This window comes from Salarias fasciatus, chromosome 8, assembly GCF_902148845.1.
Source record: "Salarias fasciatus chromosome 8, fSalaFa1.1, whole genome shotgun sequence".
NCBI lineage: Eukaryota > Metazoa > Chordata > Actinopteri > Blenniiformes > Blenniidae > Salarias > Salarias fasciatus.
In genome coordinates this window covers 14,373,832-14,390,062 of record NC_043752.1, presented here as the reverse complement: position 1 = coordinate 14,390,062, position 16,231 = coordinate 14,373,832, and the positions used below count along the sequence as shown (strand labels likewise).

The 16,231-nt window shown below is 48.2% G+C and overlaps 1 protein-coding gene across 8 annotated transcripts in view; it reads left to right on the top strand.

Moving 5' to 3' along the window:
• The window catches only part of ctbp2l (C-terminal binding protein 2, like), an 86,862-nt gene that overhangs the window by 50,847 nt on the left and 19,784 nt on the right, over window positions 1–16,231 (top strand). The window contains exon 1 of one of the 8 annotated variants that reach the window (XM_030098110.1): window positions 11,013–11,113. The exons of the other annotated variants lie outside the window; for them this stretch is intronic. Coding sequence (XP_029953970.1) covers window positions 11,092–11,113 — 22 coding nt within the window. The 5' untranslated portion in view covers window positions 11,013–11,091. Of the gene's footprint in view, window positions 1–11,012; window positions 11,114–16,231 lie in introns of those variants that run through there. 8 annotated transcript variants of the gene reach the window in all.

The window sequence follows — 16,231 nt, the reverse complement described above, 5'->3', positions numbered from 1 at the left end:
GGTACACCTAACCTCAGTGTCACGTGAAGCAGGGCGGCCGCCGCGCCGGGCCCGGGGACGCGATTGGCGAGCGGCGTCCATTGTTTGCATGCTCAGTAGATTAGCTCAGGTGGACGCTCGCGAGCGCACGTGGTTTCCTAGAGGAGATAATCCGCGGAACATCTTCAGCTGTGCTTTTCTTGGATGGAGCATTAGGAGGCCGTGTGTGGTTGGTGGGAGAGCGCGGTGGGCAGGGCTTGGGAGGAAATAGAAAAAAAAAAGAAAAGAAGTCTGTAACATATGGGATGTGTCATTCGTTTACGGCTGTTCTCATGGTAACACTACGCCCGCTGCTTCTTGAGAGGTTCATCAAAACGTGGCCGGTTGAGAGGCAGCCGTCACTGGTGCCGCTGACAGTTATGTAACCTTTCAGCGTATGCTTCCCATGGGGGGGTTGGGGGGGGGGGACTGGATGGGATTTTAATTTCCCAGCCTGTGTTTGGAAGGACATTCATGGGGATGCATGCCTAATGTGCTCTCAGCTGTCCTTGGCTGCACGGCTTCGTTCAGGTGTCTGACATTGATTTCAGAATGCAGTCCTGCCTATTTTACGCTCGCAAGCCCTAAAGGAATCACTGCGCCTGTATGTCAACACCTTCTGCAGTGTATGTGTGTGTGTGTGTGTGTGTGTGTGTCTTGGAGGCAGTCATGATATTATGGGGGCAAAAGAGTGTGATTTAGACCCCACATTGTCGCACATGCATAAAGCATTTGCTTGTGATATATGGATGTGTGCGCGCGTTTGTTGATGATGAACAATGCACAAAGCTCCCGCCGCCACCAACCACCCTCCTACGCATATATGCAGACCGCAGATGTCCCTCTTCTCAACAGCAGCAGGAAGTGTTCAGTTTTATCTGGCTGGACGCAGCAGGACTGACGGCGAGACATGCGGCCAGGACCTCCAGCTTCCTTCAGCTGTCCCCGTCCTCTCTGGACTGGAACTGTTCAGTGGACGTATTTAGTGCGGTCAGATAGTTTTGAAAAGGCAACAGTTTATTGTGTGAACAGAACTTTCCTGTTTGAAAAATGAAAAACAGCCGATCGTAGTGTTTCACTACTCATTTAGAAATTGTCAAAGATGAAATTATGACAGCAGTGGAAACAGCATCAAACTACTGAAAACGACGTCAAGTCCATGCTTTAGCTTTGTGTGATTAATCAGTTGTGTTTAGAGAATACTTTAGCAAACTATGCATGACAGTGCACTCAATAGTGAACTTATTTTGCAACGGAATTATAGATTTTTTTCACAATTACAGAAAATCCTGAGATATAAGGAGAAAGTGTGATTTATTAGATTTTCCACATTTCTAGATAAAGGTATTCAGTGAGATTATTTTTAAGATGGACATTCAAAGCACAGAAATGATAACAAAAAAATTCCTGAAAATACCCCCCAGCAGCGCCCTGTATTGTTGAAATGTTCCATTTCCAAGTGTTTCACTGTACAGGGTTAATTTTAGAATCCTTCAGTCCAGAGGTCACATGGAAAAAAAAAAAAAAAAAAGACAGTTCTTTATTCATTTCATTTCCCGTCTGCTGTGGGAATTAACCCTTTCCCTGCCGGTTGCTGAGCTATGACAGGTTAAGCATTCTTATTGTGGAGGGCAAAAGGCTTAAATTACCCTCCTCAGAATAGACACAGAATTATCCTACGCTGTCCGCTGTGTGTTTTTGAGGACTTAGCGTAGTATATCTGTGTGTGTGTGGGCGTGCTCGCGTGTGTGTGTGTGTATGCCTCAATTCAGGTAACACGTGTCAGTGGGAGTGTGTGTCATCCCGGCTAATCCCGCCGAATGAATGAACAGAGACAGATGAGAGGTTCCAGCTCACATGGAAGCGGTCAGGGGTTATTAAAGACTGCTGTGTAACACTCCATCTAGCTGCGCTCCCGTATTGACATCGCACAACGCCGCGCGCTCCCACGAGCGCACGCCATACCTACTCATGACAGGCTGTGAAGGTTTTCGGCTGGATGGAGTTTGAAATCAGTTGTACTGGAAGATTGTTTCCACTGGTTCTGACGATGTGTTTTTAGTGTCACTATTAACTGGTATTTTTATATAGAAGAGACAAAGCCATACTTTTCAGTTAGTTATAATTAGAGGGGAACTCTTCGATGCAGTGTGTACTTCCTGTTGAGCGGCCGCGCTGTTTGTCTGCGCGCCGCTCCCCCCTGCCATGTGTCTCCAGTTTCCTGAGAACCTGGTAAATGTTACATGAACTATCTGCTGCTCCATCTCCAACTCAACCTCTGTATTGTTTGTGTCCCCGGGGAAATATGGTCAGGAAAATCTATTTTTCCACTGCAGTAGTTTTATCTCAGATAAAAAAAAAAAAGAAAGAAAGAACTGAAAAGGAAAAAAAAAAAGTGTTGTTGAAGCCCCCCCCCCTCCTCTCCTCTCCTCTCCTTACCCCTCCCTGGCTATTTTCTCATGGTTGATCTTTCCAAACCATCGGTTGCGTTCACAGAGGGATTAATGGTTTCTGCGAAGCCAGCCAACCCGCGAAGGGAGCGGGGCCTTCGAGCGAATGAGGAACAGCTGGTCTCCCCCTGCTTGTGACAGCTTGAGTGTTTATGTGTGCGTTCGCGGCTGCGTAAGTGTGTGTGTGTGTGCGTGCGCACGTGATAGTAGCAGCTGACCTTTGCGCGGGGTCAGAAGTGTTATTCCTGCTTGGAAAGTGAGCCATGAGGTTGTTGTTGTTGTTGTTGTTTTTTTCTTTTTTGCCTCCTTAACTGTTGATTGTTAATTACTGCAGCCGATCGATCTTTTTAGTTTGGGTTTAATCAGCCGGTTCGCGCTCTCTGAGCAGTGTTTGTGTTGAGATCATTTATGAGCCACGTCTCGGCCTCACCGTCCTAATTCCCCGTCTCGCCGTCCAGTTTTTTTTTTTTTTTGTTTACAGGACGTCGACGACGCGCGCTCGCTTTGATATAATCTCCCCAATTACCCGTCGTCGACTCCTCTGTGAATTCTCCCTCTGCGCACAGCAGCCGGGGAGGAGACCAGTTTTGTGCTTGTTGAACAGCAACAGCTGCATCCACTAAAAGAGACAACTACCTCTGCACACCTCCCCAGTCCTCCTTCGCTCTTTTTTTTTTTTGTGTCTCCCTCCCCCTCTCTCTCTCTCTCTCTCTCTCTCTCTCTCAGTGGTGGGCAGGTCACCCTGAATTATTCATCAGTGTGAAATGAAAAAGCTCATGGATATTGAATATCCCCTCTGAAGTGGTGGCCAACATTGTGTTGTTTTTTTTTTTTTTCCTCCTCTTCTTCGATTTTTTTTTTTTTTTTTTTTTGCAGTTGAAAAGAGTAAAGAGCGGCAGATCTCATTGCCAGGGTATTTCAAAGGTTAACCGATTGCTTTACCTTGCGCACATATTTACTTTTTTTTTATGGTCTCTGCTGAGGAGGGGGTGGAAAGACAGAGGGAAATGTAGAGGATACAGAAAAAGATGAGAAGAGATGAAAAGAACAAGATTTTTTTTTTTTTTTTCAGGAAAATAGAATAAAAGTAATCTTTGCGTTCGTGGATATTTTTCTCCAGGATGAACCCACTCCTCTCCCCACAACCCGTTTCTTCCGGGAACGCCGTGCGTCCGCGGTCGGCTGCGGTCGTCCCGATCGACCGGTTGTCATTCACTCGCCATGCGGCCCGCTGTGTTCCTCCATTGTCCTCCCGCCCGGTCTTTTGTCCTGCGGTTTGATCTGCGGCCCGTGCTGCAAATCAATGCTACTGGTTGCCATTCATTCAGCCCGGTTGCCAACAAACACAGCGGAGACCCTCAGAACATCCCCCATGTGAGAACATTTCAAGTAGGCAGCCAGGATGAAAAAAAAAAAATCCTTCAAGCTTCAATACTCTGTTTTATTTATTGAACTTTTTTTTTTTTTTTTTGCATTTTTAGGACATTAGAATCTTTCTTTGTCCCTCATTTGCTGGTAATGGTGTCTTCATTTGTCTAATGAGTAAACTGAGCGCTGGTTCCCCCCGAAGGACGGAGACTTAAAAAAAGCCGCTTTCATGCCAGAGAGCAGACGCTGAAATAATGAATTAATAAAATAAATAAAAACTGCTCAAGGGCCAAGCGCTCCCCACCCCTTCCCCTGTTTCGTATGTTGTACATGTTAATAGGACATGGAGTGTTTTATTCATTCAGTAATACGTGAGTGAACCTGACCCTGCGTCGCTCCCATTGACCATTATGTTACTACCCCGTTTCCTTTCAGTCATTACAGGCCATTTCCCTCCGCTCCAAATTTCTACTGCAGCACAGACAATTACCCAAGAATCCTTTTAAGACAATTCCCAGGCTGCACCGAGACCAAATGTTCCTGCGGGGAGGAGTCGGGTCTTTAACCGGCCAACCTTTCCTCAAACTATTCCTTTCAAGAGCCATATTGGCGACAGTTGGAGAGAGGATTTTTTTATTTTCACATGAATAAAAACAAGTGAGGTTGTTTATCCTCCAGGAAAGCATTTCTTTAACTCGCCGCGCGTGTTCGCCTGATGCTGGCGGCGCCCGGGCCGAGCTCCGAGGTGTCAGGTGTTTTCAGGTGTCGTGTTAAAAAAAAAAAAAAAAAAAAAAACCTCCGGTTACAGCGGGTTTCGGGGGCGTTTGCCGGGTTTGCCGGGTGGAGGCCCGCGCCGCCAGAGGAAGTGTGAAATATCATCTGCCACGGCGGAGTGGGCGGGTGGGTGGGAGTCCCCCTCCAGCAGGCACGGGAGGTGAGGCTGAGGAGGGAGGAAGGTTTTTATGATGATGAAAATGGCTGTAAGTCTTTAGCAAAGTGAGCTTTAAAAGGCTGTAAGTGGACACCTCAGAGTATCTGATGGCTGACTCCTGGCCGACGCGACCCCGTGACCCCGGCATATTTATCCTAATGGAGCACAGCTGGGCCGCCTCTCCGACGGGTTAATAGCCATGTGACAGCTTTTGGAAGCGGGGGGGGGGGTTCGGTTATTGTGTGCTGGCTTGTGTGTGTGTGTGCATGCATTTTATTTACTCGTGCACTCCGTTGAGTGGCACGCAGAGGCCACACTTGGGAGGGTGGGACTTTGCGCTCCGCTCTCTCTGCCAGGCCAGATGGCTCCTGTCACTAAAAGAGGAGGCGGAGCGATATGGAAGGAAAAAAAAAAAAAGAAGAAGAAGAAGAAGGAGGGAAGGAGGGGAGCTCGGAGTCGCCTGTAACTGCGCTGGAGTGGCCTGTCCCCAGAGCCGCCACATCTGGAGACCACCTGCAGCTGGCTCGGCCCGCTTCCCCTCGCACGCGCTCACTTTCTCCCTCTGTTTCTTGCAAGACTTTAGGGTGGCGGCGGCGGCGGCGGCGTGAAAGCGCAGCAAAATATCATTTTATTTTACGACTGCGCCAGCCTCTGAGAGTTGTGGGTTTTTGTATTTGTTATATTTCTTCCCTTTTCTTTTTTTTTCTTTTTTTTTTTTTTTTATTCCTCCCCAAGTAAAAAGGCAGAGCGAAAATGTTCGCTTTTCTTCTCCTTGCTGTTGCTACAACTGATCCAGAGGCCACAGGGGGGCTGTTTCTGCCTGGAAAATAAAGCCTGCCTGCCCTCCTCTGCTCCCCCCAAATAAAACACACTCATTTGCATTCCCATGCTGTAATTTAGCCCTCCCCTCCCTCCCTCTCTCTCTCTCTCTCTCTCTCTCCCTCTCTCTCCATCTCTTTCGGTTTCTCTTTCACTATCTCTGTCCCTCATCCCTGCATCTTTTCAGCCCGGTCCTTGCAGATCCGCAGGGACTGTGAACGTGGGAGGGGAGGCAGAGGAAACAAAAGCAGAAAGGCAGTGTTGACTCAGGGTTGTTATCTGGACACTGCTGAGGGGGTGGGGGTGTGTGTTGGGTTGGAGGGGTGGGGGGGGGGGGGGGGGGGGGGGGGGGGGGGGGGGGGGGGTCTTGTGTGCATGTGTGTGTCTGCATATATGCCTGGGGAAAGGGTTGTTTACCCCGACTGCCTCCGCCGCGGCAGGTGCCTCTCAGCGGAGGAACCTGGCTCTTCTTTAAATGAGCGTGCACGATGGGGGAAATCAAAGTTGCTTCACCTAAACTGATTTTATTAGTGTGTCTGTTTGCAAAAGTAAACAACCGACTTTATATTTGTATTGAACAGGAGCACAGGTTACAAACCTTCATCTGTGACGCAAATGTCTGGCAGTGCTTTTCAGATTTACATTTTCTTTTTGTTTTTTTTACTCTCGTTCTTATCAGTCGATGAAAAGGTCACCTTCCCCATTTATTTACGTCTGTTACACACACTCTCACGCTATTTTAAAGCAGATGTTCACGTTCATGTTAGTAGTGTGAGGGATCTGTGCCAGCCAGTCTATGCTGATTTCATTTGACCGTCTAGATTTTTAATCAGTTTCCCACTATGCAAATTGGCGCCGGCTCTGAGAGACGTTTCACTTGGACTCGCCCGTCTTGCGGAGCGCGGTCTGCACATGAGTCAAGCTGAGGTCAGGTCGCATTTCCACCACAAACAATCCAAAGTTTATTTGCCTAAAGTTGTTGTCCTGTGAGCCGAGTACTTCTCCTGTCTTCTCATTTGGAGAAAGCAAATGTCAAGAACGAACTTGAGTCAAATTTTTCTGTTTCACCGCGAAAACTACTCCAGAGTGTAATGCAGTTTAACGAGCGGTTAAACAGTCAAAGCAGCAGGACGACACCAGAAAATCCATTTAAAAACACTGGTGAGGATTTAAAGCAGGAAATATCTGCTGTGAAAGCCGGCCAGGAGAATCCGCCGGCTGCTCGGCTGAACCCCCGCTGACCCGAGTTCGCCAACCGAAATCAACCCCTGAACCTCCGGCCGTGCCGCGGTCGGCCGGAGCCTCGTCTCCGAGCGGCGGGTCGGCTCGCTCTACCACTCGCTTTCTTAAAATCCCTTTAAGTGCTTTAGGGGGATTTAACAGACCTCTACATCCAGCGTCCTCTCGGCAGCCAAGTTCCAGCGCTCGCAGGAAAAAGGGCGCGTACAGTATAATTAGCCCGGTTAAAGAAGAGCGCTCCCTCTCAACGGCAAATCCGCACGGACTGCAAGGAGGCTCGGGCCATTTGTTGGGGCTTCCAGAGCGTGACCGCTGCTCTTGATGTCTCACTGTGCTAAAGGTCAGGGCTCAAAGAAGTCATGCAGCAGGGGGGAGGCGGCCGCGCCGTCTCTGAACTCTGAATTCTGCAACTCTGAATTTTAAACGGTGAGCGGAACATTGTGCTCAGAGACAGAAGCTGGCATCATAGCTCTGGCTGCACAAGGTTTTTTTTTTGCTGATGGTCATGTTGCTGTATAACTTTAAATAGTACAAGTTTTTATTCTGCGCCAAATAAATTCCTATACAGGTATTTCAAAAACGTACCTGCCGAAGCTTCAAAAGACATCTTCCAGTGGTTTCCAACCTTTATTTCCTCTTCAGAAGCAGCAGATCCCCTCTCTGATCTCTCATTTGCCAAAAATATTACAGTCAAGCCAATTCTTGGTGTTCACACCCACCCCCAGGAACGGCAGGAGCCTCTCTACATTAAGGAAATATACATTTTTAAGGTTAGTCAGACTGTAGGAAGTGTCTGATATATGTGCATATCTGATCCTGCCAATCCTCAGACCGCCGCGATCTTCTGTGCTCACCCGAAAAAGGTTCCCGACCCTCCGTTTGAAACCACCGATCCAGGCGTGCAACGCCTAGGAAATGTATGTGTCACAGACAGTGAAGACACAAAACAGGATTACGAAAGTAGATATGCAATTCAAATATATTTTAAAATAAAAATCTGACTTGCTGATTTGATGGCGCTGAATATTTTGAGATTCAGTGTTAGATCTTTTTTTTTTTTTTTTCAGCTCAACACCAATAATGTACACTTTTTTTGGTCACAGAATATATAAGACAACAAAAATGCAAATGCAGTCTGATTTTCAGGTCGTGCGATCCTGTTTTAGCTGCGTGCACCGGTCTGAACGGCGGTGCTGCTAGGTGGAGCTGGGGCGGTGTGTCATGGCACCGGGGCCTGAGTGATGAGCAGATGTAGAGTCGGTCCTGCTTTAGACTCAATCTGGCTGCGTTTCATCTGAAAGAGGAAGTGTGTGTGTGTGTGTGTGTGTGTGGGGTGGGGGCTGCTGTGCCAATCTGTTCTCATTAGTGTTTACTCGACCCCCCCCCCCCCCCCCCCCCCCCCCCCACCGCCTTCCAAACATGTAACGACAGGCATGTCGACTGCTGGACTAAAAAGCGTGTATCTGTTATTTTGCACTGGGCCTGTGGCTGCATGTAACCTCTCCCCTCTGCAGACCAGCCGAAATGAAGAAATTAACAGTTCCGGCAAGAATTTAGGAAATTCTGCCAGTCCCTCACACTCTTCGTCCTCAAAAAGCCCCACATTTTCCTTGAGCAGCTGGAGTTTATGTTACAAGACAGCAATGGATTCTTATTTTACCAGTTTTCAACAGCGTAAAGATATTAAGCAGATATTTGCATGTCTTTGCAGGCAGACCTTCCCCTTAGGATTCTTTGAAAGACAAGAATTCTGTTATCTAATACTCTGAATCATCTATTTGGTTTAAGAAGCTTTTTGGCAGCTCGTCTTTCTTTGCACCGACGGTTTGACGGCATCCGTGAAAAGAGAGTTGAAGAATTGCAGATCTGAATGTCTTTTAATGCAGAGGAACAGCGGCCGAGACCCTCATTTACTTATCAGAACTATTTCAAATTCAGTTCTTCTTGATAAATTGAACTGCACCCATCGATGTGACCTTTTGACCTGCTGAGTGGGGATTCACCATGTCCAATCGTGAATTTCGACTTCCTTGATAAACCTTTCCTTCTGTCATTCTGAGAATTCTCCAAACCTCACAGACGGTCTCTTTGTGATCTTCCACCTGACATATTAACTTACTGCTGTCAGTCTGTTCTCTTATTTTATTGAAAAGAGAAAGATCACAGGGGCGGCCGACGTGTCCTCACACTCCATCAAATGTGTGTGTGTGTGTGAGAGTGTGCGTCTTGACTGTCTGGCTGGCAGGAAGTGGGTTGCTCCTGCCCTCGATGGTCACACACTCCGTCAGATGTGGCTGGGATGGCACCGCTCCTCTCCGCTCCTGGGGATCTTGTTGTCGAGAAACATCAACCCCGATCGTCACTTAAATACACAGAAAGTTAAAAACACACTGAAAGGGAAGGGAGCGCTCGTCATTGTGGCTTACAGATTAAAAAAAATCTATATAGATAAAAAACATCACAGTCGACATGTCCGCCCATCCTGGGAGCAAAAACTGGTTGGGCTGCTCCACCTATCCACTTTTACTGCCGCCGATAATGGGTTGTGGTGTGTGACCATGCCGGACTCTGTGTGTGTTGGTCACAGTTGTCATGCAGGCAGGAGGCTATGTGTGTGTGTGTGTGTGTGTGTGTGTGTGTGTGTGTGTGTGTGTGTGTGTGTGTACAGTGGTGTCCTGGGAGCTCGGGCTGCTTTGTTATTCTAAATAATGTGTTTTTAGCTGCTCATCTTCGCAGTCATTCAGCGGAGCGATCAGTCACTCGCTCCCCTCCTCTCTCTCTCTCTCTCTCTTTCCTCCAGGGACAAAACTGTGAACTTAACACCCTCAGCTCTGATGACTTCCCTGATGGTGTGAAAAACGGCCAACTCTACAGCTGTAATGTTACTGCTGGAGTGGCTTGAATGTTGCATTGTTCTTGTGGTTAATAGTATGTATGCGTGTTTCAATTTCACAGGGAGGGGTGTGTGTGTGTGTGAGTGTGTGTGCTTCGCTGTCACAATCCCTCCTTTCTGGTAACCCCCAAAAAATGCGTGAGTTAGTGTGCATGCGTATGTTTTTTGGTGATAGAGGAGAGCCGCTGAGGTCTAGATGAAAGTGGAGATGCAGAAGAAAAAAAAAAAAACCCCAAATAATTGTGAGGGAAAGGGAGGTGAGGCTGTGAGCGAGCACTGTGTCTCTGTGGCGGAGCGGGAGAGGGGGGGAACCGGGTAGGCGTTCTCAAAACACTGGAGTCCAGATCAGAAATAAAACATAAAAAAAAAAAAAAAAGGGGAGAAGAAGCAGGAGGAGGGAAAAAGGGAGGAGGGTTTGTGCTTGAGTGTGTTATGTGTGCGGATCTATGAAGTCAACGCTGCCGGAGAGTAAATTGTGCGAGCCCAGAGAGCTCAGCTCTGCATGTTCAAGCTGGCACTTCTGATTCAAACTGATTTTCTTTCTTTTTTTTTTTTTTTTTTTTTTTTTTTTTCCTGCTGCAAGATCTTTTTTTTTTTCTCTCTTTTTCTGCCGCTTCTGGTTTATTATCAGCTAAGACAAAGGCGGGAGAAAAGAGCTAAAAAGAGAGAGAGAGGGGCGCTCTGTGAATAGATGTTGCGCAGCTGACAGCAGAGGAAGCAGGAGAGAGTTTCCAGCCATCGCGTTCCCTGACCGCAGCCTTTTCTTCCTGGGAGACTTGAGAGCGAGAGAGCAAGAGAGAGAGAGAGAGAGAGAGAGAGGAGGAAAAAAAAGGACAAAAGCTTCTCCCCCCTCCTTCTCCAACCCTCTCACCATCCGATCACCAGCACCAACCTGTGCGTGTGTTGTGTGTGCGTGTGTGCATGTGCGTGCGTGTGTGTGTGAGAGTGCTCCTGAGGACGCGGCGGTGCACGGCGCTCCCCCCCCCCCCCACCCAGCCCTGAAAGGCTTGGACTGGAGATGATGCAGCCGGGGGCTTAGTGAGAGCCGGCGCCGTGAAAAACCCCTTTCCCCTCGCCGACAGGGGCCGAGCGAGAGGAGCAACTTCGGGGGAGGGGGGAGGGGAGGGGGGGTGGACAAGAAGAGGAGGAGGAGAAGAAGAACAGTGAGGGGGGGGGGATACCCTTTTTTGGATTATTGCAAAGGGTCTTCCACTTTTTGTGTTTTTGTCCCCTTTCTTTCTTTCTTTCTTTTTTTTTTTTTTTTTTTTTTTTTTTTTTTTTGCACTTGTTTCCAGCCCGGTCATCTCGTGTGCGTTTTTTTTTTTTTTTTTTTTTAATTTTTTTGCCGCGATGCGTAGTTTGTAAGCCGAAGAATGTGGAGACAACATTTTCCAGGCAAGCAGCATGTTTCCTGTTTTCTTTTCTGGATGTCTAATAAAGTCTGGCATGTGGGAGGTGGGAGGGAAGGAGGTGGCTGGGGAAAGGCGGGTGTGTGTGTGTGTGTGTGTGTGTGTGTGTGTGTGTGTGTGTGTGTGTGTGTGTGTGTGTGTGGCAAGATGGGAAAGTGGTCCAGCGTTGCCGGTTCCAGGTCCGCCCGTCCTCCGCCGGTGCGTTTGGCTCTTCCTGTCGCCCGTCGCCGCGGTTTCGGGCTCCCGGCGCGCTCTGTAGCCCGGGGCAACGCCGAGGAATAAAAGAGCGGGAAAAAAGAGAGCGGGAGGGGAGGGGAGGGGAGGGGGGAGGGGAGGGGGGAGGGGAGGGGGGCGGGGAGGGAGGAGGGGAGGTCCGGTGTGGTTGTGCCATGGATGCTGTTGACACCCGCTTTTGTCCTGCGGTGGAGTGCGGGCCCTGACACACACACACACACACACACACACACACGCATACACACACACACACACACACACACACACACACACACAGGGTACCATTTAAAACAGGCGTGCGCTCGTTTTCTTGGCCGGAGTGGGATTGGTGTGGCGGGCAGCCGGGTGGTGACAGGGGTGGGGCACTGGCAGCGCGGGACAAGTGGCCTTTGTGTGCTACTTTTGGGGAAGTGAAGGGAGGGGAGGGCAGCGATGAGGCTGCCAACAAAGGGTGCTTATGCCCGCCCCCCCACCCCCCCCACCCCTCACCCCCACCCCCCACCTCACCCGCTTTCACCCCCGCTTTCTTCCACCACTACAACTCACGCAGTGACCTCGCGCTGTCAGAGGCAGATGAAGGGCTTGTGTGTGTTTATGACAGGTCTTGTGTGTATGTGTGTGTGTGTGTGTGTGTGTGTGTGTGTGTGTGTGTGAGGAGGAAAGGAAAGTAAAAGAGTAATTCAGTCCCAGTCAACCAGAAGTACGGATCTCTGGCAGGGCGCCACGCCAAGTGGAAGGAAACTCCGGCGAGGAAAAACAAAGCGTTGTTTGACCTAACGGCACATCTGTGCATTATGCCGGGCTTCTCCTTAACCTCGCCGTCTCGCTCCTGGCCGCTCGCCAAGGCGGTGTGTCGCTTTTCTATTCATTAGCCGCCGCGTCCCTACAAGAGCGTTGCTGTTGTCTTGTGTTTTCGTGCAGATCCCGCTTCGCCTTCTGCAACTCGTGCATGCACAGGAACATGCGTTGCACACTTTTTGGGGTCAAGGCATTTAGTCGAGCATGAATATGGTATAGAATCCTAAAGTGAGGCGGTTTTTTTATTAAACATTTATTGGTCTCATTGAACTTAGAAATTCAAATCGTGAAAGTCCAGACTTGAAGTTGTTTTAATTGAAAAACCCTGAATTCCAAACATCAGAGGAATGAAACTTGTTTCTTGGAAGTCAGAAAACTTTCTTCTGACACGCAAAATCGCTTTCTGTCAATAAAATAGACAGATGTGAGAGGGTTTCTCATTTCCTATTTGAATACAGACATCGATAGCAGTGAGACTGTTAGCCAGACACCAGCCCAGATTTTTTGTTTGGCCTTCAAGCCATTTATTAGAACAATGATCTTTAATCGCCGGCAGTTGATTCTGCATTTTTAATTTAGTGACGGTTTATTTTTCAGGATCCTGTGACCTCAGGAAGAAAAAGAGACGATGAATTTTTAAGCTGAGCCCAAATGAAATCTATGTTGCAATGAAAAGAACAAAGAGTTGTTTTTTTTTTTTTTTTTAGGTAACCTGCAGTTTTTTCCCCTCGCCAACCTCTAAACTGTTTAAAATTGGCTCCAGTTGTTAGATGTGTCCACGGCCATGTGTCACCGCCGATTTCCACCCGCCTCCTCTTGAACTGCCTCTGTGTGTGTGTGTGTGTGTGTGTGTGTGTGTGTGTGTGTGTGTGTGTGTCATGTTACAGCCCAGCAGTGCTCAGCGCTGTACAGTAAATGGCTTTAACTGTTGGCGGTCCTCAGCAGCCTCCGCCGACCTTGTTGTCAAGATGGAGGCACCTGCAGGCTGCCGCTTGGCCTTCGCTAGGTAACCAGCGGCGGCGGCGGGAGGCTCCTTCTCTCGTCTCCATCGCATTTCCCCCGGTTTCCCCTCCAGTCCCTCGCTCTCCCCTCTCACTGGAAGCAACATAACACCAGCAGCGGAGGCCAGTGGTAGGAAGAGACTCCCCGCTCGCTTCGCCACATAATGGAAACTCTGGCCTCATCCCCCGGTGCGCCGCTCGGCAGCCAGACTCTGACTAAGTGTTGCTGGCTCGAGAGCCGCAGCCCGTAGCCGGAGCCCGGCTCCGTCTACAGGAATGATCACAATTAAAATACTGATGACTCGGTGAGATTGAGCTGGAACCGTTGGGGGGAAACACTGATCTCATAAATGTAAGTAATCTACATCAAGAGGTTTTAAGCCTTTTTACTGCAGGCCTAGATTTCCCCAAATTATTTTCGTAGTGACCCAGTTCTCAGTTTGAACAACTGGTTTGAATTCTAATGAACAAAATGTTCTGGTTTTAGCCTGTTAGCTAAGCTATACCCCACATTTTTAGAAGGATCTGAGCAAAAAAAAAAAAGAAAAAAAAAAAGGAAAAACTTCACGGACCTAATATCCAGCAGCGATTGATGCCGTTTGAAAAAGTAGCTGTATTGCACATTTTCATAATCCTCACATCCACACGATGAAATCTTTTTGAGCTTTTAGGAACTGGAAGCAACTCTTTAGAATTTAATCCTTGGCATTTTTTTTTTTTTTTTTTTCATTTCATTACAAGGGCATCGCTAGCATACAAGTGTTACTGAAGTTTATTAATCACAGCTACAAGGTTGGAAGGTGAAGGGATTTCTTCTGTGATTAGAAGATCCATGCAGATAAAGACTAATAAGATCTGACTGACATTGGCAGGTTTTAAACAATCATTTTGTTCATTCTGATTATTTATCCCAGTAAAATAATTAATTGGTGAATATACTGGATATTAAACTTGTTTTTGTCATTTAGGAACAGATAAGATCACATTTTTTTTTATCAATGTTTGCAAAAACTCAGTAGTGAATTGATGTTTTTCTGCCTTTAACACAGAGTTTGATGCAGTCGATGAGTAGCTATGAGGCGAAATTTCCTTTTTTGATTGATTCGTAGCCAAAATAATCAAGAAAACACAGCTTTATAGATATGTTGCGCGCTGCTATCAAATAGTGCATTAAGACTTCTTGATTTGCCATAGATGCTGCAGTTGACTGAAGGGGAGGAAATGGATTCAAAAATGAATCACTAATGAAGAAAATCATTAGTTCCAGACTAACATCTGACTGAGTATATCATTACACAGACCCATCAGGAGGGGTGTGTGTATGTGGGTGAACGTGTGTTACATGCATTCATTCCTTTTGGCAGGTAAACCCACAACAGCAGCTGCCTCCCTCAGTGAAAATTAACTCATCCCAAATCATCTCACGCACACACGCGCGCTCACACACACACACACACACACACATTCGCAGTCTGGCAACAGTTTAGCAACAAGCAGAGGAAGTGAGAACACAGAGGAAAGGAAATGAGGGGGATTAATTAATGGAGGAGTGAAATTAAGAGCACTCTGCCTCCTGTGGTTCTGACATAACCCCCAAAAACCTCTGCACTCCCCTACGCTCGCTGAGCACATTTGGAGATATTTACCGCTGATGCGCCGCGTGCGTGGAACGTCTCATCCGCGCCGGATTGGCGGTTTGAGTCCACAGCTGTTTGTTGTCAGGTGGCCAGCGGCTGCTCCAGGCCGGGCAGCTGCAGCAGAGCCCGCGGAGAACACGGCAGAACCTGCTGAAAGACCCGATTTATTTGTGCGTGCCGCCTCTGACAAGGTGTTACAGGACTGTTAAGGCGAGGGAGCCAAGAGAGTGCGTGTCGCCTTGGAGGTTAAATCATGTTTGCGTGGATTTTGTGTGTTTTGTGTTTGGCGACACTCAAAATATCAAGCGATCTGAGATAAAAGATCCGACTGGAGAAGGTGAATTAGGAGAAATTAACTAGCGTGATTGTTCAACCTGTCTGGATGCACAAACAGAAAAAGTAAAAAAAAAAAAAAAAAAAAAAAAAGTGACTTTCAAGACTGAAACTCTGATGGTCTGATCTGTATGTGAGCCCAACGCCGATCCTCGTAATTATCATCTCAGGCTGTTCCAGATGCACAAACACGCTGTCAGGTTTTGACCACAGAGGAGGGAAGGTTCAGATAACGGGTGTCATGAATGCATCACTTATCAGAGTGTGGCGTGGCATTGTGCGGCTGACAAACCCACTGCTTCTGCCGGAGACCGGCTTGATGTACACGCTGTCAGTTTTTACCACGAGGGGAGTGTAGCCTGTCACCTCCCCCCCCCAACTGCACAGATACATCATCTCCTCTCCATCAAAATCAGCAGAGTGAGAATCAATCTGTCACACAGGAGGACGCGCGCACACAAACACCAGCCCCGGCTTACGGGGAGACGGAGCGACAGGGAAAGGAGAAGGAAATGATGGAAGGAATGACAGCCGAGGTGAAAGAATTACGCGGAAAGGAGGGGCGGTGATTACTATACGACAGGCGGGGAACAATAGCAGAGGAACTTTACGTGGAAATGGAGATAAAGGAAAGGGAATCAGATACAGAGTGAGCAAACAGACGTCGGCTCGGGGAAGGAGCTGTCAGAAAAATCCGCCAATATTCGACACTGCAGACGACTGTGTGAAATGTTACGCAGGGAGAGTCGACAAGAGGGAAATTTAAAGAGTAAGAGACTGAAAGGTCAGAGAGACACGGAAAAACCCGGCGGATGATTCACGGAGTTCAGCCTATCTAACTCCTGCCTGAGGGTCTGACACCAGCCTGCCAGCCACGCTGCTCCCCTCCTGCCTCACCTGCACACCCACCGCTGTCTATTACCCAGAGAAGCGAGCATCCAGCGGTCTGATGAAGCAGGGAGAAGGTGAAGGGCGGAGTGGCGCCTCTCCGAGTCCCCCAGAAACAGTATTTATTTGATATTCGTCAATCGCAGCGCGATGTTTTGGGGATGGTTCGTGCTGCTGGAATCAATCGCCTCGTGTGTGAGTCTGAACAAACAG